The sequence below is a fragment of the Passer montanus genome, unplaced genomic scaffold (genome assembly GCF_014805655.1).
Source record: "Passer montanus isolate IOZ18808 unplaced genomic scaffold, ASM1480565v1 scaffold73, whole genome shotgun sequence".
Lineage (NCBI taxonomy): Eukaryota > Metazoa > Chordata > Aves > Passeriformes > Passeridae > Passer > Passer montanus.
Genome location: NW_024372481.1, coordinates 771,388 through 798,474, shown reverse-complemented (window position 1 = coordinate 798,474; position 27,087 = coordinate 771,388). Strand labels below are relative to the sequence as shown.

At 49.0% G+C, this 27,087-nt stretch overlaps 1 protein-coding gene across 2 annotated transcripts in view; it reads right to left on the bottom strand.

Annotated features, from left to right (window-relative positions):
• Positions 1-20,591, bottom strand: part of COL5A1 (collagen type V alpha 1 chain) — a 126,807-nt gene extending 106,216 nt beyond the window's left edge. For both annotated transcript variants that reach the window (XM_039730718.1, XM_039730719.1), the window contains exon 1: positions 20,206-20,591. In XM_039730718.1, coding sequence (XP_039586652.1) covers positions 20,206-20,314 — 109 coding nt within the window. In that variant the 5' untranslated portion in view covers positions 20,315-20,591. The remainder of the gene's footprint in view (positions 1-20,205) is intronic.
• Positions 20,592-27,087: the final 6,496 nt, after the last annotated feature.

Genomic DNA, 27,087 nt, shown 5'->3' with positions numbered 1-27,087 from the left:
AACCAAGAGGTATTTATATATCAAATCCTAATTTAGGGATATTCTATTATTCCTAGAGTTCCTGTGTCAGATCCAGCAGAAATAAAATCGAGGACTGGAAGTTGCTTCCCCTTAGTGATGCTTTTTTTTTTTTTTTTTTTAATGGAGCTGGGAGTCTCCTTTTCAGCCTTCTGGGATTTCAACAATTTTGACTCCTTATCTAAACACTTTTCACCACAGCTGACCTGGCTGCAGCCCTGGGATAACTGACTAAAACAGGGTGGCAGAGGCTAAAATAAACCAGGGCCTAAAATAAGGATATCAGGCCCCAGCTGCTGCTGCTCCAGCATCCTTTGGATGGGCTTAACAGAGCCTCTTAAATTCTTCAGCATCCCAGCAGCCCAATAAAACACAATTATTTATTTGGGCAAAGAGAAAAGGCATTTTAAGGAGGAGAATCGAAGAATGTCAGCTGCAGGATTGAAGATATTAAAGGATGTTCCTTAGGAAGGGGTAGAATAGAGGGAATTAAAAAAAAAAGGCAGCTATGGAAGGGGTCAGAACTCATCTGCTCCTCCCAAGAGCTACCACAGAGCTGTGTCAATTCACACTGCTCCAGATTGCAGAATATTTCACCAATGACTCATGACATCCCCTTATTTATTTATTTTTTCTTTCAAAAAAGCCCAAATAGTCCCAACTGGGAACAAAGGAAACCATTATGCAAAGTCAGATTGGAATGATCCTACATCTAATCCCAAAAGGAAAAGAAAAAAACCCAGAATTGGCACTGGAGGAGCTCAGAAACTCCATAAAATTCAAAAAATCAAATAATCCCTGTTCCTTTGAGCAGAAATACTTAAAAAAAAAAAATCAATCATTTGTGTTTGTAACAAAGCCACGGTGTTTGCAGCTAACAGTGGGCAAAGAGCAAGCTTTTCCTTCATGGAATATCATGAAAATCTGCTGCAAATTCCATGCAAAAGTCACAGATACAATGCCCAGAAATCAGGAAAATGTCGAGGATTGAGGGGAAATCCCAGTCCTGTACAAGGACAGCAGAAATCCTGCTTGTTTTGAGAGCTGAGGATTTGGGATTCTCCCTGGGGAGGGGGAGAAAGAGCCCAGTAGTGAAGGGATGGCTCAGAGGAGGAGGAGGAGGAGGATGGTTCCAGGTTCCAGGGCAATCCCTGTCCCAGCCAGCCTGGGAGCCAGCACAGGGCCCTGGGGACACTTGGGGACAGCTCCTGCTCCAGGACAGCAGCGCCCACCCCGGGCATTTCACCATTTCCAAGGAGCTGTTCCAAACCCCATTGCACAAATCCTGGGGAAAAAGCAATGAAACCCCCCAGGGAACAGGGAGAGGGGTGGGGGGTGCCTAAAAGGGCAGATTTGGGGGTTCAAGGCACAGAATTTCCCTTTCCCTGCCCCAGGGATCAGTGGGATTCTCCCTGGCTTTCCCCATTGCCCCCAAGGCAGGTCCAGGGGACAAAGGAAGGAAATTTTCCTTGCTGGAGGAAAAACCCCATCCATGCAGCAAAAAAAATCCTTTTAGGGCAGAGCCTGAATCACCCTGTGAGGCACATCCCTGACTGCTCAGTGCCCAGGGGATTTTTAGGAGTAGGATCAGAGGAATGAGGTGAATCAGCAGCTCCAGGGGCTGGCCTTGCTCTCCTCACATCCCAGGGGGCTGCTCCCATCCCATCCCATCCCATCCCATCCCATCCCATCCAGCAGAGCTCTCCAAGCTCCCCCCTCCACATGGAGCAAGAATTTCTGGGTCACTGTGACATTTTGGGAAGTGCTCCAGCCCCAGTTTCGTTCCTGGCAGGAGCTTTGCCCTTTGAACCACTGAGGGGGAATGAATTTTGGGAGCTGTGAAAGCTCCAAACTCACGCCCTCAGCACATCCACAGATGGGTTTAGGAGCAGCTCCTTAAAACCAGCCCTAAAGGGATGCAGGTTTTGTCCCCCTCACCCTCAGGCTCTTTATTTTTATTTTTTTTTTGCATAAAATCCCATTTTTAAATCATTACAAGGCCCCTGGATTGCCTCAGCCCTCAGGGAGCTCCTGGAGGTGGAAAAAGAGAGATTCCAAGAGCTGGAAATCACATCCAAGGAATCCAAGGAAACCTTGGCACCTCCTCTGCAGGGGGAGCATTTTCCATGATTTTTGACAAGGAGGAATGGCTTAGAACCCACCCAGGGCAGGTTTAGGTGGGATATTAGGAATTAATTCTTCCCTGGGAGCACGGTGAGGCCTTTCCCAGTTTCTCTCGCCTGCCATGGGGCTCATTCCCAAGGTGCAGCTCTCACACAGGTTCACTTGAAGGTGGAAAAGGAAATTTCAACCTTTTCTCTCTGCTCTGAAGAGTCCCAGAGCTCCCAGACAATCTGGCACTGGGACAGCAGCTACGTTTTCAAAGCAATTTGTAATAATCAACCACTTAAAGCCCTGCAAGGCTTAATTAGGGCCTGAGCTTGCAGCACATTAAAATCAACAAGAAGCTTTGCAACCGGTTTTAATGGGGTGCAGAACAGTTATTCCTGCAAGGAAGCATCCAAAGCTGGCAGGATCTTCTGGGAAAGGGGAAGGAATAAAGGAGACCTCGCCTAAGAGCGGCCTCCTCCTCATGGCCTCCCTCAAAACCTCCCAGAATTGAACAAATCCACCCAAAAATCAACAGCTAAACTGAGATTTCCCCTGTAAAATCAAACCCCTGCAGCCCTGTGGGGTGTTTTATGTGGGTGATGGTCTCCCTGCATCCCAAGGGTGTCCCTGGAATGGGAATTATTGCCCCAGGCTGGAGCCATCCCACACACTCAGAGTGGTGTCCTCCACCCAGGAAACCCCAGCCCGTGCCTGTGGGGTTTTTATGGGATTTATATGGGATTTATAATGGGATTTATATGGGATTTATATGCAGCCAGCAGCCTCCATGGGTGTCAGGGCACTTTGGGAACAGAGTGAGCAAAAATTTGGGGGTTTTCCTCCCCTCATGAGCCAGTGGAAGCACAGCAGGATGCTCCAGCCTTGTAGGATAAACCTAAAACACATCTCTCAATGCTTCAGGGGTACCAAAAAGGATCACAAACCCGCTTTTAAATGGAATTTTGTGCCCAGGAAAGCACCAAGGCAAAGGATTCTGTTCCCTCTCAGCATCTCCCAGCAGCACTCAGGGGAAGTGGGAGATGCTGCAGAAATGGGATCGGGATTGTGCTGGAAGCTGAGGTGTGAGGATACAGGACACAAGAAGGAGAAGCAGCATCTTTTTTTTTCCGAAAAATCTGGAAAAGCAGCCAAAATGGACAAATTCGGTGGGAATAACCGGAATAAACCCCTTTCTGCAGCCTTCCCAGAGCCCTGCCCAGCCCTGTGCTGAGTGCCAAGCTTAATTAAGCACATTAACACAAGCACCTGCAGAATGAGCATCACTTCCAGCCCGCTAAAGCCCGGCTGAGCTGGGGCTCGCACATCACCTCCCATCACCACTTCAAAGGCACCAAATCCCCCGGCGGGCACTGCCCCACCCCAGCTAAACTCGGCTGGGATGCTCCCAAAAATACACGGATTCATTTTCATGCACTGCAGGTTTTGCAGTTGTCTGCAAAGTTAATGGGAGCAGGCAGAAGTAATTTCATTTTTAAATATTTCATTGGCTGATTTTTTTTTTTTTAAAAAAAGCCCAAGCTTGAATTATTTCCAGCCTTACTCTACACTCCACTATTTCGACACGGGGAGAGAAATGTAAAACCAATTATTTCCTGCAGATGCTTAAACCAACCAGCTCTGTGCATTTAGTTCATATCTGATTCTCCTCAAAAAATACAGCCAGCAGGCAAATTTCAAATTAATACCTGCTTGGCTTCATGAGAAGTGTTCCTGAAGCTTGTTTCCCAAAGTTTCCTCCGGAGCATTAATTCCTGAGTTTACATAACCCACACTGCACCACGCAGGTGCTGCTTTCAGGGGAAGAGCAGGAGGAAAAAAAACCCAGAATTAACTGAATTTCATCCCTTCTCAGCCCCCCAGGGAGCTGCGATGCCCTCGAGGGATGTCTTTGAGAGCAGGGAGAAATTCACCACTTCAATTCCTCGTTCTCAGTGATTTTCTCGCTTCTAATCCACATTTATCCAGCAGGTCTTGCTCCCAATTAGGTGTTTAGATGGATTTCCTTGTGAACATCGCCGGGGAATGTTATTTTACTGGAGGCCAGCGGAGGTTTTTTATGATAATATAAAATCTGGTGATCCCAAACATGCAGCAGAGGCTCATCCAAGCACAACATCCAGCTCCTATTCCTTTCCCCTTTCCCATTTTAAATAAAACACGAGTACAAGGTGTATTTCCTCGCTCAGAAATGGCACAAATTGGGGTGGTTTTTTGGGTTTTTTTGTGTGTTTTTTTTTGTTTTGTTTTGTTTGGTTTTTTGTTTGTTTGTTTGGTTTTTTTGTTGTTTTTTGTGGGGTTTTTTTTTGTTTGTTTTTTTGTTTTTTTGTTTTTTTGCATTAAAATTCCGGGATTCAGGAAAAGGGGTTGCTGCCATTAAATGAGCACATCCAGAGGGATTAGGGCAGCACCGGGAAAATCCTGGCCAGCCCTGACAGAGCTTTGTGATCTCTGCTCCTCGGTCATTAGGGGAGAAAGGCAACCCCACTGACCGCCCCACTGAGCGCCATCTGCATTACAATCACAGCTAATTGCTGAGCTAATTAGCCGGCTCCTCCCTCCCCATCCCACCTGCCGTGGGATAGGGAACTCTCCATAGGGATAGAAACCTCTGCAGGGGAAACAAACCCCCAAACAGGGATCCAAGCTTCTCCATGGATACAAACCCCCAAAACAGAGATCCAAGCTTCTCCATGGGATACAAACCCCCAAAACAGGGAAACAAACCTCTCCATGGGGATAAAACCCCCCAAAACAGGGATCCAAACCTTTCCATGGGACCCAAACCCCAAAACAGGGATCCAAACCTCCAAAACAGGGATCCAAGCTTCTGCATGGATACAAACCCCCAAAACAGGGATACAAACTTCTCCATGGGGATAAAAACCCCCAAAACAGGGATCCAAATCCCCAAAACAGAGATCCAAACTTCTCCATGGGGATCCAAACTCTTCCATGGATCCCCTCCACGGGATCCAAATCCTTCCATGGGGATCCCGACTCCTCCCAGGCTGCAAAGCCACCCCCAAACCCATCCCTCACAACCAATCCAAGAGCTGGTGGATCTTTCCTCACCAATATTCCTATCAAATCCTGGCTTCATCTGCCTGCAAGCCACAGTGGGGTTCCAAGGGGTGATTTTAGGAAATCTGGGTCACAGCTGCATGTTCTTTCCCCTCCCTCCTTTCAGATATTCCCTATTAAACTGGTTACAAGGTGACATTGGAAATATCTGCTGCATTTAAGAGCTGAGATGTCATTTCAGGTCTTCCATTCTCCACACAGGAGGACTCAAACCCAAAGATAGCATCTAAAAAATTGAAATATGCTCCTATAAAAGCCAACGAGAAACGTCCAAGATCCTCATCCAAAAAGCTTTCCCAGGACTCAACCCAAGGCTTGGCCCAGACAAATATTTACAGAATTATTCACATGGGTTTGTTTGAAATAAAGAGCCTTTTATGATCATTACTTTGGCATCAAACATCTAATTAGGGGCCAATGACAGTTATAAAAATCTCTGAGCTCTCCTTGTCAGTGCTGTGGGACTGGAGAGATGTCCCAGCCCTGCTGCTCCCCTGGGAAATCCCAGGGATGGGACAAGGGGATGGGGCAGGGAGGGCTCTGCCTCCTCTGGGAAATGGGTGGGAAAAGGGTCAGAAATGCCCACTCGTGGCTGGTTCAGGCTGCAGCTCTGGAATTGGCATTTTCAGGCCTCTCTGCTTCACACAGAAGCTTTTGGGATGAGCCTTTCCCAGAATTCCAGCAGGGCACCCAAAGCAGGCCTGGACCCTCAAGTCCCACACAAAATGTGATTAAATTCAGCAATCTGAGCAAATCTTCGACATTTAAATCCCTTCAGCTGAGTCTGCAGAGAGGACTTTCCCTTCCTGGCTTGTTCCAGCCTCCAGTCCCCATCACTGCTTCTGGTGCTGGCTCCTAAATCCCCTCCAATCTTCTCAAATCTTAAAAAGGGATAAAACTCATCATTCCCATCACTGAGTTGATAAAACTCAACATTCCCATCACTGAGCTGATAAAACTCAACATTCCCATCAGTGGTTCAGGTTCTGGTTCCTAAATCCGTCCCAATTTTTTGGACTCTATTAAAAAATATATAAAACTCAACATTCCCATCATTGCTTCAGGTGCTGGCTCCTAAATCCCTTCCAATTTTGTGAAATGTATCTAAAAAGAGATAAAACTCAATATTCCCATCACTGCCTTGCAGGGAAGGACCAGTGACCACATTTTGATTTTATTTTGCTTTTTGATAACAGGCAACTGAATTCTCAAAGGGGAAACAAACAAAGCCCAGCTTTGGACAGAAATCTGCTTTTAGAGGGGAGGTTTTGTGCAGAAGCCCAGCCAGAAGCTCCCCACAGAACTCTTCCAGGCCCTAAATCCCACTGAGGAAGAACACATGGCTTTGCTTTCCAACAATCCCAATTTGTGGCAGTTTCCTTAACGAGGCTGGCAGAACGTGGCTCTAAGAGATGGGCAATAAAATTTTTTTAAAAATCACATTTCTCAGCATAAACCCATTCATTTACAGGGTGCTGAGCAGTGAAATCACAGCACAGAGACACAAACGAGATCCAACACAGCCACCTTGGGCACCTCCAGCAGCAGAATCACTGCCCCAAGCTCCAGGGCTGAGAGGTTTTTCTCCTGCAGTGAATTCTGCAGCCCCACAGGAGGTTTTTGGCTCCAAAAGATCAATCCCACATCACTGGGTTGAACTGATTGGGGTTGATTTGTTCTCTGCCCGTGTCTTGACTCCAGAACAAGCAGAGCCCACATCATTCTCACCCTTCCAAAGGGTGCAAAAACGCAGCAGGGTGGAAACAGAGGAGTAAAAAGCAGCAAAGAAATCAATACCTGACACATCCACCCCTTCTTCAGCTGCTCTCTGCACAGCACTGGGTGTGTACCTTGGCATTATCCCTTCAAATGCTCCCAAAATTCCCTTTTCTCTGTTCTGATAAGCAGGGTGATAACACCAAGGGCTGGAGCAGGGCACAGCAGTCAGGGAGAGGGAAGGGAGAGCTCCTGAGCAGCTCTGAGCACCAGCCCTGCTGACCTGAGCAACCACCAGAGCTCTCCTTAATCACCCACACTCCTCATTAAGGCTTAATTAAACACATGAATTATAAACCTGAAACTGGACGTTTTCTCATCCCAAATGCATCATCACTTTCCCCCAAGCACCAGAACCTGCCTCAGCTTCCCAGCCTCAGCAGAGCCCTGGGATGGCTCTGTCACTCCCTGGGGACAGCCACCAGCGTCCCCATGGCCCTGGGACAGCACAGCCCCAGGTTTTTGGGGCAGACAAGGGGCAGGAATCTGCCCAAAAATCCCCTCAAAGCTGTTGTCACATCCAGAGCTGGCTTTGCCAATCTCACCTCCAGGTTTTCTCCTTCAGCACCCAAGAAAGGGGGTTGGCTTTGGAAAACACCGAGGTAAAACTGGATCCAGACAATTCCCCTGTGCCAAGCACAGCCTGGTACCCAGACTAACAAAACATCACCCAGGGAATGAACCAGGACCAGAAACCCTTCCCAAAACATCACCCAAGGGAAAGACCAGAAACCCCTTCCCAAAACATCACCCAGGACCAGAAAACCCTTCCCAAAATATCACCCAGGGGATGAACCAGAAACCCTTCCCAAAACATCATCCAGGGACAGGAACCAGAACCAGAAAATCCTTCCCAAAACATCACCCAGGGAAAGGCAGCAGGACCAGAAACCCTTCCCAAAACATCACCCAGGGAATGAACCAGGACCAGAAACCCTTCCCAGTGCTGACAAGGCTGCTCTGGAAGGACAGAGCACTTTGGGACGTGGTTTAGTGCTGGGACTGAGAGGTCTTTCCCAGCCTAAATGGTTTTATTTTACAGCACTGAGCCCAAGATGATTTTGGAAATGCAGCCCAGGAGTGTCGCAGGCAGCACCCCAAGGCAGCAGCACAGGCAGAGAGAGGAGAGGTTTTAATTGTGGCAGGGTTGAGGCTGGATCTGCAGAGATATCCCAAAGAGCCTGGCTGGCAGGACAAGCATGGCATGGAATGGATGGCAGTGCTTTCCCACCCAGATCTGTGCCAGGGGGAGTGCCAGGCTCTGAGCAGGGGGATTCTGAGAAATGAGATATTGATGAGGTGGGAAAACTGCTCCTGATGGAGAGATCCTGATGGGGTAAATCACCAACCCGTGGAATGCCAGCAGGAATCATCACAGGCAGATCCCTCACCTGGAGAAAGGTCTCAGCCATGGCAGGGGTAAAGATAAAATTCATCTTTGAGTCCCCAGTCCCTCCTTCCCTGCCAGACATTCCCTCCCTACCAGCCCACCCCATTTCCCCCATTAACAGCTGGTCCATCCTGCTGCAAATCCCAATTTTGGGGTCACATTTTAGGGCTTGCCTTTCAGCTCCTGCTCTGGTTGTGGTGAAACTGAGACAAGAATCCCTCTGTCCTTCCTTCCCCTGGACATTTGGGAGAAGTGAGGGAAGGAGCACAATCCCAGCAGCTGGAAAAGCACAGGATGACACTTCCAACCATTTGTGAACAGGGAGAAGTTTTGGGTGGTGTTTTTACACCAATCCCTGCACACTGAGGAGTTAAAGGCACTGGGAGAGGAATGAGGGAAGGAAATATTTAGGATCCTGGAGGCAAGGCAGATGCTGAGTTATCAGCATATTTTATCCTGTATTTCAGGAAGATTGATTCCTACATGGAGCATTTTGATGTTCTCCTCATCACTAAATAAGCAGCATATAAACAACTTAGTGTTGGGCTTAAAATTGATCTGAGTCCATTTTTTCTGTGCCCTCACTTTGAACCCAGAGGGAAGGGAGATTTTCCATAGCTACAGGAAAAGAAATATTGTCTTTATAATGCAAAGAGGTCACTCAGAGTGATCCCTTCATGAGCATGCTGAGAGATTATTCCAGAGCAAGGAGAAGGGAGAAATCATCCTAGAAAATACAACAGCAGCTGCAGGCAGCACTCCAAACTGTGGGAGTTTGGAAAGGACTCTGCCCTTTTCCTGGTTCCTCCTGCCCAAACCCACCAGGACAGGGATGCAGAAAAGCTCCAGCTGGAAGCCCATCACTGCCAGGCACAAAGAATTGAATAATTTAATACAAACCCCAGGATATTACAGATAAAACTCAGCTCAAAAGCAGCTCCTGCCTCACAGCCATCCTTTAACTCTGGGTTATTCACTCTGGGTTATTTCACCTCCAGGGTTTCCCAATGATTATTCCCAGCCAGGCCTGACTTCCCAGAAGAATTTTCCACATTTTCCTGTGTCAGTTGACACTGCACAGGCCTGCCCTACCTGTCTGCACCAGCACTCCCTCCACTGTCATCCCTGGCTCAATAAAAAAAAAAGGAAATTCTCCCAAAATGAATTTCCTGGGGGACTTTTGATACTCAGCATCAGAGACCCCAAGTTCAATTTCACAGGAGCTCCCTCTCATCTCTACTCTTATTTTTTCTCATCTATTTTTAGACTTTCCATTGATTAAAATTGTGTTTGGGCATTTTGCCACCGTCAGAAAAAATCACCAACACGACCCCAACAAAGCCCCAAATCCCACCTTAAATTTTTGAGCTGAAGCAAAGGCTGGGGCAGATTCACTGCCCCAAAAGCAGATGTTTCAGCTTAATCCATAAAAAAATTGGATTTGTGAAAAAAATCCAGCTCCATCCCAGGCCACAGGACTGGGGCAGCAGCAGAGGCTCAGCTGTTTGCAGGCTGGCAGGGACCGCGCTGCTAAAAGGAGTTAAGTGCTTATTCAGGGTTTGGGATCGGCGTCCCCAGGGCAAGGAGGGCCCCAAATTGTCTGGCCAAGGCTTTGGAGAAGGGAGCTGCAGGCAGGGAAACCCTGCTGGGCTCTCAGCACCCCTCAGAACATCTTAAACTCAGGCTCTGACTGTCTCACAGCATCCCAGGGTTTATTGGTGTGGATTTTGATTCCCTTCAGCTGAGGAGCCCACAGTTCTTTATGGGTATTTCCACACCCAAACCAAGCTCTGGTTCCTATTTCACAGGAAAAATCTGGATCAGTTTGGTGCTTTCCCCATTACCATAAGAAATCCCACTGCGTTTTCCTACCCTGAATCCCACCCAGGGCTGTAAAATCTTGAAAAACTCCCAAAAACTCCTGTGGCCAGCAAAGGCAGCATGTCAAGAGCAGCAGCAAGAAGTGAAGGGCAGTTTTGTAATTTGGGAGTGATGATGGCCTGCAGAACACCTTTAACTTGTGCTCTGACTGTCTCACAGCATCCCAGGGTTTATTGGTGTGGATTTTGATTCCCTTCAGCTGAGGAGCCCACAGTTCTTTATGGGTATTTCCACACCCAAACCAAGCTCTGGTTTGTATTTCACAGGAAAAATCTGGATCAGTTTGGTGCTTTCCCCATTACCAAAAGAAATCCCACTGCGTTTTCCTACCCTGAATCCCACCCAGGGCTGTAAAATCTTGAAAAACTCCCAAAACCTCCCATGGGCAGCACAGAGAGGATGTCTCAGAAATCCTGAACTTCCATGGAATACCAGCACAGAGAGCAGCAGCAGCAGGAGATGAAGGGAAGTTCTGTGTAATTCAGGAGTGATGCTGCCCTGCTTCTTCCCTCCCAAATTCCCAAACCCAACAGAGGCTGCTCCCAGCCCTGGATCCACCCCCAGCTCCACGTAGACCAGGGCAGTGCTGCAAGAGCCTGAGGCACAGCCAGGGAGCCAAAAAAAATCCAATTTCTGCCCAGCCAGGGGCCCTGGGCCAGGACAAAACTCAGCCTGAGCGTCAGAGGGTCAGAGCAGAGCTCTGGGGTGACGTTCAGAGTCACTGAGGGTGGAAAATCCTTAAGGATCAGCGAGTCCAAGCAGAATTCCCAGCACGGCTGTGTTGGGAATTTGGGGATGAAGGATCCAGCATCCTTAGGGATGGTGCCAAAGGCTCTGGAGCTCCTTGGCTTTGCTGTCCTGTTGTAGGGGTGAGAGGCTGATCCTGCCCAGCCTTTCCCAGTCTCTGTGGGAATGTCTGGGCTTGGAAAAGCCTGTGCCTGCTCCCTCCAGCCTCCCAGCTGCCTGATTTAGCTCCTTCACTGCAGAGCACTGGGAAAAATGGATTTTTGCAGAGCAGATATGGCCCTCATTGTTTTGCTCTTCTGCATCTTGCAGGGATTCAGGACTTGAAGGAGAAAAAAAAACCAAAAAAAAACCTAAAAAACCCCAGAGCCAGTTCGGGTCTGTTGGCTCCTCCTCCCATCCCAGCTCCTGAGGTCAGCAGGGAAAGCATCCAAGAACTGCAGAAAAGCCAGATTGTTTTAATTTAAACATTGGAGAGAGGCAGAGTGAGGGACTTTCTCCCCCCAAGTGCCCAGGACGTGATAATGTGCCTCTCCCGGTCCCGGCAAGCCCTGCTGAGAGAACATTCCTCGCAGTTTTCCAGCGGATCCCGAGCGCCAGAGGGAGAAATCCGCTTCCCTGCCAGCCCTGCTGCCTGTCCTGGAGCACAGACACCCCTGGGGACTCCAGGGACCTGCCCTCCCTGTGCCACCGGGCAGAGGGAACGAGGAGAGCATCAGGATGAGCCAGGGTTGGTCCTTCCAGGAGCCCCCCGAGCAGCAGATCCGTGTCTGAGGCACGGCCAGCCTCCTGTTTTCCAAGCAAATCCCTCCAAGGGGCATTTCCAGGGAGGTTTGTGCCCTGCTTCGAGGCTTCTCCCATGGAATGGCACCCCAGCTCTGCTCCCACCATCTCCACCCCCTCGTTCTTCTGCTGAAATCCCAAATTTCCATGGAATACCAGCACAATCCCCAAAAGCTGTGGCTCAGCTCCAGCCCTCGCTCAGGTCTGCTCCCACCATCTCCCTGAGAAATCTCTGCAGAAATCCTAAATTTCCATGGAATACCAGCATCATCCCAATGTTTTACCCCAAACCAGGCCCAGCTCCCCAAAATCAGCTCCAGTTCTTGGTCAGCTCTGCTCCCACCATCTCCACCCCCTCATTCCCCTGCAGAAATCCCAAATTTCCATGGAATACCAGCACAATCCCAATGTTTCACCCCAAACCCCCAAAATCATCTCCAGCCCTCGCTCAGCTCTGCTCCTACCCCCCCATCCCTCTGCAGAAATCCTAAATTTTCAGGAAATATCAGCAAAAATATTACAATCCAAATGTTTCACCCCAAACCCCCAAAATCATCTCCAGCCCTCGCTCAGCTCTGCTCCTACCCCCCCATCCCTCTGCAGAAATCCTAAATTTTCAGGAAATATCAGCAAAAATATTACAATCCAAATGTTTCACCCCAAACCATCTCAGCCCCCCAAAATCAGCTCCAGCCCTCGGTCAGCTCCAGTCCCCTCTCCCTCCCAGCCCAAACCATTCCATGATTCCGTTGCCTCACCAGCAAACCAGTCCCAGTTCCCAGACATTTGATATCCACTGGAACTCTGGTGGAATTTTTGGCCACCTGGGATCAAAGCTGAACTGGCAAATTCATTTGCAAAGTTGTTTATGGAAATTAGCCCCAATTACAGGGACAGGGAGAAGGGCTGGCTTTGGCTCCCTGCTGGAGGTGTGTTTTGAATGTGCAGAATAAATCAGGATTCTGAAGCTTCCTCTCTCTTTTCAGAGGAATATCTATTTCACACCAGCAGAGTGATTTCAGAACTGAAAAATCCAATGGCTAGAAATCAAAAATTTCAATATTCCTCTGTACTTTCAGGGCTCACATGCTGCCAAAACCCCAAAGGAGTGCTGGACAATTTGCAGGGGAGTCTGTGGCAGCACACCACGATCCCAAAGGCACTGGGGCTGTTTCCTTGCCAGGACAGGGAAAGGCAATGAGCCAAAGAGATAAACCCAGAGGAGGGTGTAAAAAAGGAAACCCACAGGTACAGGAGCCCAGGATTTAAACTCCACCCTATTAAAAAAAGCATTAACCAGCCCTGAATTCCTTCTGTGCCCTGGCCACTGCTGCTGTCCCAGTGCAATTCCAGGGAAAAGCTCTGGCCAGGTCCCCAGCCCGTGCCACCCACTTGGCAGAGCCCCCCCAGCTCCTCAGCCCTTCCACACGTGCAGCCCACGAGCCACATTCCCCTTGCCAGGGCTCTGCCAGTGCTTCCCTGGCTGCCGGGGGCTTGTTGGAGCAGGAAATTTGGGTAGGAAATTCAAAAAGCTTTGTTTATAAGTGGGCATTTGCAGAGGGGAGGGCACGGGGCTGTGCCCAGCTCCAGGGGTCTCTGCTCCAGGGGTCTCTGCTCCACTCCTTCCCTGGGATGCTGCAGGGAGAGATGGGGACCCCACCACTCCCAATCCCAGCAGAATTTCAGGGATAATCATGGAGTCACAATGGTTTGGGTTGGGAGGGACCTTAAAGCTCATCCAAGGGACATCTTCCATTATCCCAGGTCACTCCAAGCTGGCCTTGGGCACTTCCAGGGATCCAGGGGCAGCCACAGCTGCTCTGGTCACCCAGAGCCAGGGCTGAGATGTTCTCACAAGGAACAATTCCTCCCCATTGTCCCTGTGTTCAAACCCTTTCCCTGTGTCCTTGTCCCAAGTGCCTCTCCAAGAGCACCCTCACCCCACCCTGGCTCTGAGAGCTGACGGAAGGTGATTCTGGCTGAGCAGGAGGAATTTCCAGGTGGATCTGGAGGAGTTGTTTCCTTCTGGGTGCCAGTGGCTGCACAGCAGAGCCAGAGCTGCCAGCCCTCCCCAGGGCTTGCCAAGCCCAACTTCTCCAGAGCATCCCTGGATCTTCCCAGCAGATCCCAGCTCCAGCTGCTACCCAGAGGGTAGGTTTGGAGTGGATATTGGGAAGGAATTCCTGGGGTTTTTAGGTGTTTGGACACTCCAGCAGATCCCAACCAAGATTTCCTTTGGCTTTCCCTGGGAGTCCAGCAGAGCAGGGCTGGCACCAGCTGAAGCACCTCGCTTGGAAGCTCCTTTTTCCCATTTCTCCTGAGCAGAATGACACTTGTGTTCACTGTGACTCATCTCCTTGACCTTTCTATTCACTTTTAATGGTGCAAGCTGGAAATAAGGGCACCCAAACAATGCTTGCATTATTCAGCTGGTGAACCACAGCCCTCGGAGCAGATCTCTCCCCTGCAGCACACAAGAGCACACACAGTAGGTATCTCATTCCATCACATCCAGCATGGAAAAAATAAAATAAAATTCCACCAACTCACTGCTTAATTCATATTTGAGAGTTGGATGAGCTACAGCAAAAAAATTCCCAGTGTAAAACACTGCAGGAGGATGAGAGATCCTGGGAAACTGGCAGTGTCATCTCCAGGAATTCGGCTGCAGCAAATTCTTACTCCAGTATTGTCTTGGAAACAAAAAAGGGGGTGGAGGGAGGAAAAGCAGAGGAGGAGAGGCCAGCCAGGCTCATGAGCTGCTTGCTGAATTTCCCCACTCAGAACCAGCAGCTCCAGCTGACAGGGAACACAAAATCCAGTCCCTAAATCTGGCAGGGATGAGCAGGGACCCCAGCAGAGCCCTCAGTGACCTCTCCTTTCCCACTCAGCTCCTTCCTGAGCACTGCAAACTCTCCTCCTGCAAGGTGGAGCAGAAAGAGAAGGGAAAAAAAAGGTCTTGAAGCAGTTTGCTGAAAATCTGAGCACAGGAACCACTTTTTGCTTGATTTATTCTGAAAAGATTCCTGTGGCCCTGGTTGCAGATGCACTGCTGGATGCAGGCAGGGATCTCCCAGCTGACAGGGAGATTTAGGTAAATATGTGTTAATAATTTGCGTAAGAAATAAATTGGAAAATAAATGTATGAAATATAAATTGAAGGTAAAATAATTCCAGTGTTCATGGAGCTGAAGGAGATGAAGAGGCCACCAAACATCCAGCACATCTCTCTTTAGGAAAACAGCTCCAAATTTCTTTATAGATCTAACTCAAAATATTCTGAGAGTAGCCAACAGAACAGCATGGTGCTCTTGGTATAATCTGTAAAAAATCTAAAGCCAAAATCCAAATAACCTCTTGGACTTGCTGGGTGAGGAGCAATGGTTATGCCCAACAGGAAAAAAAAATATCCCAAGGAAGTAGATATCCCATTTTTAAAGTAGAAAGAATCAATCACCAACACAACCCGAGGCACAGGGATGGAAAGAGACTCCTGGAGCTGCTTGAAAACACAGATTTTACTGGCACATCAGCAATAAAATCGTGTTCAAGCAACCCCTCAGGGCCAGGCTCCACACAGGGATGCAGGATCAGCCCCAGGCCATGGGAAATCCAGAGCTTTGCCTGAGGGCTGGGACAAAATCCACAGCAGAGTTTAGGGATGAGCCCTGATGCAGCTTTTCCACTCACCCATCCCCAAACTCTCCTTTTTCTCTCAGGCTTATTACACAAACTCGAAGAAAAACTCTGTTGTAAATACATTAATACAACTTTCCTCCCTTTAAAAAATGACATCTCATCATTGTGAGAGCTTCCAGATGATGTTAAGAATCCTCTTGGCTTCTGGAAAGAAAAAAAAAAAAAAAGAGCCCAGACTTGGAGCAACCGACCTCAAAAATGCCTTTTGTGTAGTTCCTTCATTTATTTATTTTAGTTCCACAGATTTTCCAGACACGTCCACAGAGAAACCACGACATCATTTGGATGCTTCAGCCAGTGCTAGGCTGAATTTCAAGAGCCTTGGGACTTGCCAACAGTAACCAGTGGTTAATTATACCACGTTGCCAACCTAAGTTTTTCCACATAACATTAGATTTCAACAAAATGTTTCCATTCTTTCATGTCTCAACCTTTTTTAAATTTTATTTTTTGTTCCCCTGGTTTTGATCATTCTTCCCATCCTCGGTGTTGCTTTGTTTCACACAAAAGTTTTATTGTGTTTTTAAGGACTGAAAATTCAGTCCCAATCACATCAAATTTAGTTGGAAGAGTTAAATAAAGTGAGGCCAGGCTGGAAGTGAAGAAACTTCTCCCAAAGAAGAGAGGAGGGAAAAGGAAAGGGAATTCTCTTTATTTCCCAGAGAATTCTTCTCACTTTAACCAGCACTTCCCATTTACCAAAATCTGAGTGTTACAAACTGACACCGACATTTCAAACAATATTTTATACTCTACTTTAGACCCAAACAATATTTGACACTCTGCCATACAATATTTTACACTCTTTATACAATATTTTGTACTTTCCTCTGCCAGATGATCAATTTTATAGAACAATTTCTGCATCCTGGGGGATCAAACTCCAGCTAAAGTCAGCAGGCAAAAGGAGAGGTGTGCAAGTGTGGACAGAGGAAATTCCAGATTTATCCTGATTTCCCCTCTCCTAGGGGCTGCTCACTTTAAAGTGAAGTGAAAAGCAGAGCACCAGCTCAAAATGGAGCTGCTCTTCCCAAAGAGTCTCAGAGTCCCTTCAAGTGATGAAAACAAAATTTGTGAGGGGCTTTGGATGAGGGGGAATGGCTTTAAAGTGACAGGAGGTAGGTTCATCCATCCATCCAGGAAGGGCATTCCCAGCTCCCAGATCCAGCAGGTCCAGGAATGAGGACACGAGACACAAAGTGATTCCTGAGAGAACGAAGGGCCAATTTTCCCTGCCCAGCAGATAAACCCTTTGGAGCGAAGAGCAGTTTCCTGGAAAGCACTCCCAGATTTTTCCTGAAGTCCAGACAAGACTCAAAACGTCTCAAAATGCCACCTGGCACTGGCCGTGTCCCACAGCAATTCCTCCTGCTCCTCTTGCTCGTGGTAGAAATCAAATCCTGCCTGTGTGAACGCAGCTCCTGCCCTGGGGACAGGGGGACAGGGATGGACAGACAGCACCAGGAGCTGAGCCCAGCTCAGGGCGGAGGAAAAGCAGCCGGGCATGGCCAAGGCTGACGGGGACATCTCTGTGCCACTCAGGGCCTCAGGGACAGTGACAAAATGGGAAAAATGGAAAATGTCCTGCAGAATTAAAGCTGATTTGCTGGTGTTGAACTGTCAGGGTGGTGTCCAAAGGTTGGGCTCAGGGATTTGGGAATCTTTTCCAACCCCAGGGGTTCTGTGCTGACCCCTTGCTGCAGCCACACTGAGGGCAAAGAACCCAAATTAACTCAAATTAAATCAGGGCTGTCCCACCTCCACACCTGCAGCACTCAGAGGGGGGACAGCAGATATTTGAGTCCTCCCCAAATCTGAGAGACATCAGCACAAGCCCTGCAGTGCTGAAAACCTGAAAAATCCATCTCCAATTCCCAATCCTAAAGGGCAGGAACAGCACCCATTTAAAATAAGGATTCACAACCCCTTTCCAGCCCCTCCTGATGTCTCCTAGGGCACACAATAAACACTAGAAAAAACACCAAGGCAGCTTTTTTAAATTTCAAATTGCTGTTAAAATCATGTTTTGGTCAGAGCCAGGTGAGTCCTCACGGCTGTCCCTGTGTGCACCCCAAAAATCAGCGACTCCCCAAAGGGTTTTGTCTTAGAGTTACCCCAAAGAGATGAAATGGGGTTGGAAATGGGATTTGGAATGGGATTGGAAATGGGATTCAAAATGGGATTGGAAATGGGATTCCTCCCATTCCCAAATTTTAGGAATTTCCTGAAATCAGGGAATGCTCAGCACGGAGTTTTCCTCCTGTCCCTGGAAGAACAAGACAAGTTCTCTGCTGTCCCCTGGCCAGGGCTGGGTGCTTTTTATTTCCAAATTCCCAACCTGGCAGTGCATTGACAGCATAATCCATCTTTTACAGGGGAAATTGGAACTGCCACCCATTCCAGACTTATAAAAGATTTCTTCTTGTAAAACAATATCAATACTTTTGATTGGCAAAGTATTTAAATAAACCTCTCTTTTAACTGGCTGGACAAAGATTTTTTTAGCTCGTTTAGGTGACTGGGGAATAGTCAAGGTAACAGGATACAACATAATTTCCAGCATTTTTATTTTACTTTGGATCCTCATTACTCTTTGCCACTAAAGGAAATTGCTGCATCCAAAAAAAAGTTTCACCCAGAAAGCCGATTTGGTTTTTACAGGGATTTGTAAGAGCAGAGAGGGGTTCCAGCTTTGTCTGTGGGTTTGATTTTGGTGTGACATCATCTGTGCAAATATGGGAAAATCTGAGCTGGATGGGCAGCGGCGGGCGGCAGCTTTGACATTGTTATTTCCCTGTTATTTGCTGGAAATCTTCTGTGCCAGGTGCCATCCCACAGATTACAGGGAAAATTCACCTCTCCACGCAGGGAAATCAACTATCCTGAAACTAAAACATGCTCAGAGACAACGTGGAAAAAATTTAAAAAAAAAAAAAGCCATCAAGACCATTAGTCAATGCCATCAGCAGCCCCAGTCTGGCTCCTCCCTCACCCAAATGATTTGATGTCCTATTAGGCGGCTCATTAGGAAAACTCAAAGCCTTTCACCACAAGAGTCATTCCTCAGAGCTGCACAAAAGCTCCCAGCCATCCTCTGCCCCGGCAGCTGCCCCCAAAAGCTGCTTCCAAAGTCACCTGGGAACCTCCAGAAGCGCTTTGGGGTTGTCTGAAGGATGAACACGGACAGGGAAGTGCCTGAGGATGCTCTGGGAGCATCACAGCATCAGAACGGGCACGAGTGAAAGGAATAAATCGTTGTTTTTCCTTTGGAACACAGCGGTCTGGTGATAATTCAATTTCCAGCTGATACAAAGTACCCGAGCAGGCGGCCTGACAAGAGGAGCTGGTGGAATTCCAGCGCTCCAACATCCCCATCCCTCTGCAGGACACGCTCGGGGATGTCCCACCGGCCCCTGATTTCCCTGCAGGGATGTTCAGGACATTTTATTCATTGAGTTTTCCACCCTGCTCAGCCTCCACAAGCAAAGCCTTAATGGGAGCATTCCTCCAACGCCCACCTCTTCTTCCTTAAGGTCATTTGAAGAGGCCAGAAATGAAAATAATTGGCAATCCCGCTGCTTGACACTTCTGTTCGTGCTGGTAGCACTCAAACAAACCCCGCAAAAACCACCCCGGGAACACGAAATTCGGGCAGGGAAGCTGAATCCCAGACAGCCCAGCTCTTCAGGGCACTTCTCGAGTTACCCTGAAGAACTCGAGTTTTGACTTCGCAGATTTCAAAACTCGGCTCGGCCAACAAATCCTGCCCTGAAATCCAACACAAACAGAGCTCGGCAGCGCCGGTGCCTGCGAGTGTCCTCTACAAACCGGGAAAAGGCTCTGCAAGCACCCACAAAACTCCTCCAGAACCCCACAAAGTCTCCCTCCGCCCTGGCATTTCCCAGAAGGCAGAAATTTGGGAAGAACAACTCTGGAAACAAAACTTCACGACCCCAAAGGGAAGCAGAAATGTGTTCAGTCCCTCTTCTGCACAATTAGGAAGGGGAGGGGGAAAAAAAATGACATTCCAGTGGTTTTCTGTGCTGCTGCACATCTGGAAGTTCAGAGCTTCCTCCTGCTGCTCTCAGCCCCGGTTTTGGGGAGAAACCCTGCGGGATTGGGGTTGGTGAGGGGGCAGCGAGCTTTGGGGTCCCCGGGCAGCTCCAAAGCTTTTGTGTCCCGAGCTTTGATGTGCGGAGGGAGAGCAGATTCCTGCGGGACAAAAAAACTTTCTGCTCCTCAAGGAGGAGGAACTACGCAAGCCCGGAGGTTTCCAGGGGACTAAATATACATTCACATATATATCCACAGCGAGAGAGAAAGAAGCAGAGCCTCCAGAAACTCATCCCCGACTTTTCCTCCGGAAAAAAGCAGCCCGGCAAGAGGCAGCTCTTGCTCCAAGGAAGGCGAATAAAGAATTGTTTTAAGTTTTTTCCCCTTTTACGGGCCCCCTGACAAATGGCATTCAGAGACTCGGGCAGCTAAGGGAGGTTGGGTGGGTTTTGTTGCGTGGTTTTTCCTTCTTTTTTTTTTCTTATTTTTTTTTTTTTTTCCTTTCTGCTGGAATGCACGGGAAGGAAGGAAAGCCAAGACTTTTTTTTTTTTTTTTGCCCCGCACCAAATCCCCCCCTCTCCCGCTGCCCCCCACGACCCCGCAGCATCTCCCACGCGGTTTGGGGGGGCTCGGGGACCCCCCTTACCTGCCCGGCCGAGGGACAGGGCACCCAACAGCAGCAGCAGCAGCAGCTCAGCGGGCACCGAGCAGCTCCGTATCCAACTGCGCCTTTTCCACCGCGTGTGCGTATCCATGCTCCCCCCAAAAAAACGGGGCACCAGCTCGGCGCGGCTTCAGGAGGTGCTGGTGGCGGGGGGGGATGAAAAAAAAAAATTTAAAAAATTTAAAAAACCAATCCAAGCTGTGTCTAGAAGCGCAGAGCAGGCGCTCAGCCCCCCCGGCAGCCCCCCCCGGGGAGCAGCCCTTTATAAAGCCATGGGGCGGGCGGAGGGTGCGGGGGCTCCGCCGCGCTCTGCTCCGGCCCTGCCTGCTCCTCCCGGGCTGCCGGAAAAGTTTTTCCCTTCCTTTCCCTTCTCTCTCTCTCTCTCTCTCAAGCCACACCGCCCTTTTTTCCCCCCTTCTTTTAAACCCGAGGCAGGAGTTTGTCAATCTCGGAGCGGGGCAGCAAATCAGGGCCGGGCGGAGCGGCCCCCCCAGCCCCGCCAGCCCCCGCCCCCGCGCCGCTTCCAGCGGGATGTCCCGGCCCCCAAAAGAGATTTTTTTCCTCCCTTTTCCCCCTCTGGAATAGCAGCAGACAGAGTTTTGGGGTTGTTGTATTTTATTTTTTTTTTGTGGTTTTTTTGTTTGTTTGGTTGTTTTTTTTTTTTTTTTATTTTTTGGGAGGGGCAGCGTTGATACGCCCTTGTTGGAAGCCTGGAAAGAGAATTTGAGACTTTGTGTGCTGACCCCCCCCCAGGGAACACTGAGGAGAAGGAGAACGATTCCAAAATGGAATGATAGAGCTGGGATTATGATTATAAAGTTTGAACAGAAGTGTGTAAACTGATAGAAAACTTAAAGTTTTAGAATGTAGTTATATATATAATGCAAAGTGGAAGTTTTAGGGCGAAAGCTGGTTATTCTTCTTCATGAGTTGGAGTGATATTGTGTAATTAGATAAAAAATCCACATTGCAGGCCATGAGTGGTTGGTTATTGGGTTAAAAGTAAAAATAATTTGTGTCATTTCCTAATTAGACAGTTTATCCTTAAAAGACCTTGCAGAGAGACAGACACGGCTCCAATTCTTAACATGTTAGAAAGAAGTGCTGTAGAACTCACACTTTGTGAGGCTGTAACATAGATAAAAACTAATAAACATCTGGAACACCATTTCACACAGTTAATCCTGGCCTTGGCAGAAAAAAGAAATGAAGAATCCACATCCCCTCTGCTGCCTGGTGGCAGGGAATGGCTGGAGCTGGGACAGGAGGTTGGGGTGGCACAGCAGAACACCCAGAAGGTGGCCAGGGAATGGTCCCAGCCCCAAACCTCAGGGGGATTCTGGGGTCAGGATTGGGCTGGATCCTTGTGGGTCCCTTCCAGCTCAGGGGATTCTGTGATTCCATCCAGTGGGGGTGTGGGAAATGCAAGGATTTGGCACAAAAAGGAGTGTGTGCAAAGGGTAAAAGTGCAAAGAGGGAGTGGAAAGGGAAGGGGTTTCCCTTCTCTGGATAGAGGGAGTTGGGGTGGGAAAATCCTCTGGCAGGGAAGGGATGGAAGGGATAGGGAGCTGCTGGTCCTGGGGCTCTTTTTGTCACTGTCCCCACAGCAGTGACAACTGATAAACCACACTGGTAAAGCACCACCTGTCAAAGTTCTGGCACTGCAATATCAGAACAGCGATCAGGGCTGGAACTGGATCATCTTTAAGGTTCCTTCTCTCCCAAGCCTTTCTCTGATTCTACAGAAAAATAAAAGCTCCAGTTCCTTTCCTGCACCATCCCTCAGGTCCCAGGAGAGGACAGATCCACTGCAGAACTGGGTGGCCCACAATGCTGCAGAGCCCTCTACAAAACAAAAATCTGATTAAATGGAGATCAGAGAAGTAAAAACAACAAAATCCAGCCCTTTCCCTTAAATAAATGCCTTGAAGATCCTTGCTGCTGTCACCACTTTCTCTGTCAGGGCCATCAAAGACTCTGCTGGCACCACTGATGTCACACCCAGGTGACAGTCCCAGCTCCTTTGGAGCTCATTGTCCCCAGAGCACTGAATCAACACTTTCTCTGTCAGGGCCATCAAGGACCTGAACATCACTGCTGGCACCACTGATGTCACACCCAGGTGACAGTCCCAGCTCCTTTGGAGCTCATTGTCCCCAGAGCACTGATGTCACCTGTACCCCACGCCCTGGGCCACACCAGAGTGTCCCAACCCTTTCCCCTCTCCCTGCAAAGCAGCAGAATGAAGGCACTCACCACCCACAGGGGAAAAAACACTTCCATGAGCTGAATTCCCACCCTCTGCCCAGCCTGGACTCCAGTTTCTTTCTCACCCAGCACTCAAGGAAGGACATGAAGGACATGAAGGACAATGTCCCGTGCAGGGACAGTGAAGGAGTTTGGGATGGCTCCTCCTGTCCCTGGTTTTGGCTGTGTGATGGAAGAACCTGGCACCATGAGGGGTTTAGCCATAAATCTTTGACCTGGTGGAATGAGAGTTTCTTGGATGGATAATCAACACCAAACACACCAAAACCTAAAAGGACAGGAGCCCAAACCCCCTGGACCAAGCAATGGAAAGGGATGCTCCCATTCCACTGAGGGAACGTTTCCTAAGGATTCAGTGGGGGAGAGCTGCAGGAAATCCCTCCCTTTCCCTGCTGAGATACCTTCCCCAGCTGCCAGGCTCGCTGTGGAACTGGAAAAGCTGGAGGCTGAGCCACACGCAGGAAGAGATTCCCTGCTGGAAGAGCTTTTCGGCAGGCGGGGGTGAGAGGCAGAGCCGGCAGCCCCGGGGCAGGGCGGGGAGGGCAGAGCAGCACGTGTGGGGATGGTGCCAGGGCACTCCCGGGCAAATCCCGGGATGAAAACCCCCTCCAGGCCTGCCTTTGTGAGTAACCAGGTGCCTGCGGGGCTGGCAGGGACATCGCGTCGTGCTCCTTCTCCAGGAGGAGCCCGGAGGTGAGATCTTCCAGGGCAGCACCTGCACAGCCCTGCGGGCACCTGTGCTGAGCTGGCACTGGGCTGACACTGCCCGTCCTCCCTCCTGCTCCAAAATATCCCGGGATTGACACTGTCCATCCTCCCTCCTGCTCCAAAATATCCAAATATTGTGGGATTGACACCATCCATCCTCACTCTTGCTCCAAAATATCGTAGGATTTACATTGTCCATCCTCCCTCCTGCCCCGAAATATCCCAGGATTGACACTGTTCATCCTCTCTCCTGCTCCAAAATATCCCGGGATTGACACTGTTCCTCTTTCCTCCTGCTCCAAAATGTCCCAATATCCCGGGACTGACACTGTCCAGTCTCTCTCCTGCTCCAAAATATCCCAATATCCCAAGACTGACACTGTTCCTCCTTCCTCCTGCTCCAAAATATCCCAGTATTGTGGGATTGACACTGTCCATCCTCCCTTCTGCTCCAAAACATCCCAATACTGTGGGATTGGCTCTGTCCATCCTCCGTCCTGCTCCAAAATATCCCAGGACTGACACTGTCTGTCCTTCCTCCTGCTCCAAAATATCCCGGGATTGACACTGTCCATCCTCCCTCTTGCTCCAAAATACCCTAGCACTGACACTGTTCCTCCTTCCTCCTGCTCCAAAGTATCCCAATATTGTGGATTGACATTATTCATCCTCTCTTCTGCTCCAAAATATCCAAATTTGTGGGATTGACATCATGTATCCTCCCTCCAGCTCCAAAATATCCCAATATCCTGGGATTGACACTGTCCAGCCTCTCTCCTGCTCTAAAGTATCCCAATAACCCAGGATTGACATTGCCCATGCTCCCTTCTGCTCCAAAATATCCCAATACTGTGGGATTGGCTCTGCCCATCCTCTGTCCTGCTCCAAAATATCCCAGGACACTGTCTGTCCTTCCTCCTGCTCCAAAATATCCCAATATCCCAGCACTGACACCATCCATCCTCCTTCCAAAATATCCTGGAACTGACTCCATCCATCCTCCCTCCTGCTCCAGAACACCCCAATATTGTGGGATTGACTCCATCCATCCTCCCTCCTGCTCCAGAACACCCCAATATTGTGGGATTGACTCCATCCATCCTCCCTCCTGCTCCAGAACACCCCAGTATTGTGGGATTGACTCCATCCATCCCTCCTCCTGCCCCAGAACACCCCAATATCCCCAGCTGGGTGTCCCCCAGGCTCCCAGTGCCCCCATGGAGCAGAAGCTGTTCCACACCACCATGGAGATCCTTCCTCTCCCCTCCATCCGTTCAGACCCTGAAGTATCCCAAGAATTTGGACTTGGAACCAGGGTGGTGAAAGCACCAGCAGAGCCTGTGGGTTGCAAATCCCCTCCCTTGTCCCTTGGGGTTGGAATTTGATGATTTTTAAGGTGCCTTTCTACCCAAATCATTCTCTAATCCTGTGATTCCAAATAATCCCTGATTATGGCACCAAGGTAATCAGGATTTTCTTGGGTGCCTGCTCACCCTGCCAGGATTTTCTTGGATGTCTGCTCACCCTGACAGGATTTTCCTGGATGTCTGCTCACCCTGCCAGCTGGGGGGTCCCATTTCTGCCCCAAAATCCAGGATTTGGGACCTTCCCCTCCCTGATTTCTGGCCATACAAGCAGCTCAGTGTTTGGGAATGAGCACCTGGATTGTCTTCTCCAGCAGTGAGAGAAAATCCCAAACTCCTGGACACCACTCCCAGCCATTCCCTGCCCTTCCAGAGGCACCCAGCCATGGGGAGGGGGTACCTAAACCCCCAAAACATGGCAGACAAGGGAATTAAAGCAGCTCAGAGCAGTGAACTCCCACACCTCCCTTTTTCCTGCTCCAGACTGACACCAAAACATCCAAACCTGGACCTGGATCAGATGCAAAGCAGAAAAGCTCGCCCAGGAGCTTTTGCTGAGCAGGAAGTCTGAGTTCCCAGTTGCTTCCCAGGTGATTTGGGGGCTTGCACAGACCTGTCTGCTCCTCCTCAACAGCAACAGAAATGCAGAAATCAGCTCCTGGTGGAGAACTGGAAAATTCCAGCAGCCACGTGCCAGGTTTGGGGAGCCAGCCCTGCAGTGGGAGAGGAGCAGATCAGCTGGAGGGAGGGAGCTCCAGGAGGGTCCCACGAGCTGGGGGGGATGGCAACCCCAAATCCCAACCCCAAATCCCAACTCCAAACGCCAACCCCCAATCACAGTCCCAAATCCCAACTCCCAAATCCCAACCCCCAAATCCCAGCTCCAAATCCCAACCCAAAATCCCAACCCCCAACTCCAAATCCCAATTCCAAAACCCAATTCCAAAACCCAACCCCAAATTCCAACCCCAAATCCCAACCCCAAATCCCAACCCCAAATCCCACCCCAAATCCCAATCCCAAATCCCAACCCCTAAGTTCTAGCTCCAAATCCCAACCCCAAATCTCAACTCCAAATCCCAACCCCAAATCCCAAACCCCAAATCCCAACCCCAAATCCCACCCCCATATCCCAACCCCAACAGCAGCCAGGGTTGTTCCTGAGCAGCCCAGGGAACACAGCAGAGGCTGGGGGCCAAATTTCTTTTAGGGACAGCAATTTGTGGAAGTGTTTTCCTACCCAAATGCGTCTTGAGCCCAGCTGGGGGGTGTTTATAGGATGGAGGAGATGTTTGTGGGCTTTCAAAAGAAAGAAAAAGGTTTAAGGAATATAGGTAATGTAGAAAAAAAATAATTTAAATGCTGTGAAATAATCAGCATTCAGCCATAAGGCCCTTGTTGTGTAGTTTGAAAGGATTGGGATAAGTTTGAAAGAATTATTGATAACCACTTACACCCCATGGCCAGCTGAGGGGAAGAGGCTGAAACAAGGAATTAAAATGACCTGAGCTGTTGTATAAATAATTAGGACAGGCAGCTGCTCTCAGGAATGATTTCCAATACCATTTATGAGGAGAACACATCTATAAAATACACATTTTCCCTCCACAGCCTTAATGCCAGCCTTTGCTCCGTGCAAATTTATAAACACAATTGCATCTCTGCCATTAATTCAGTTTTTATCAATTGTTCTGTGCCCAAATGAGATCCCAAATCCCAATCCTGATTTATAATCCCTGGCCTGGAAAGGATTGCTCCCAAATTCAGCTTTAAAAAAAATCGAGGATTTAGTCCTAAAGAGACATTTTGGATGGAGAGGCTTGGCAAATGGAACTCTCCATTTATCCACAGAGGAAACTTCACATCTGGAATCCCAGAGCTCAACACTGCCCCAGACTCAGAGCTCTGGGTGGTCTTTAATTTGAACAAGGAGTTGAGTGCATTATCCAGGCCTGTTCACACCCATTCCCACCCTGCAGAGTGGCAGCATTGCCCCCAAAACCTTCCTGAAAACGCTGCTTTGAATCCCAAATCCACATTTTCAGAGGATGGTGGTGGGCAGCCCATCATCACTGACAGCAGAATACCACAGGTTTTCGGGTAGAACAGATAATGAATGCCCTAATTAGAACCCAAAAATATGAAATATTCAACAGGCACCTCCCAAACAGCAAGGAAAAAAAAAAGTGAAACTCTTTCAAGAGTTAAATTTTCCCCCAGAAAGACAAACCACAACACACAGCAACACAAACTCCCACCCCCCTGAGGCTGAGCACCTGTAGGGGCTTTGCAGGAGCTGGGCAGGAAATTCTCCCAAATCCAGGTGCCCCAGTGGGAATTGAAATTGGATTTTTTGCCATGAGGTGGCACCAGGACCTGCCCTGTCCGTGGAAAGAGCAGGCAGCACAAGGTGGGGTTTGTTTTTGTGCATGTTTGGGTGTTTCACAGCTCTGCTGAAGAGAGGAAATAGCTTTATAAAGGGAACAGACTTTCCACTCCTCCTCTTTTTCCAGCCTTGTCGCCT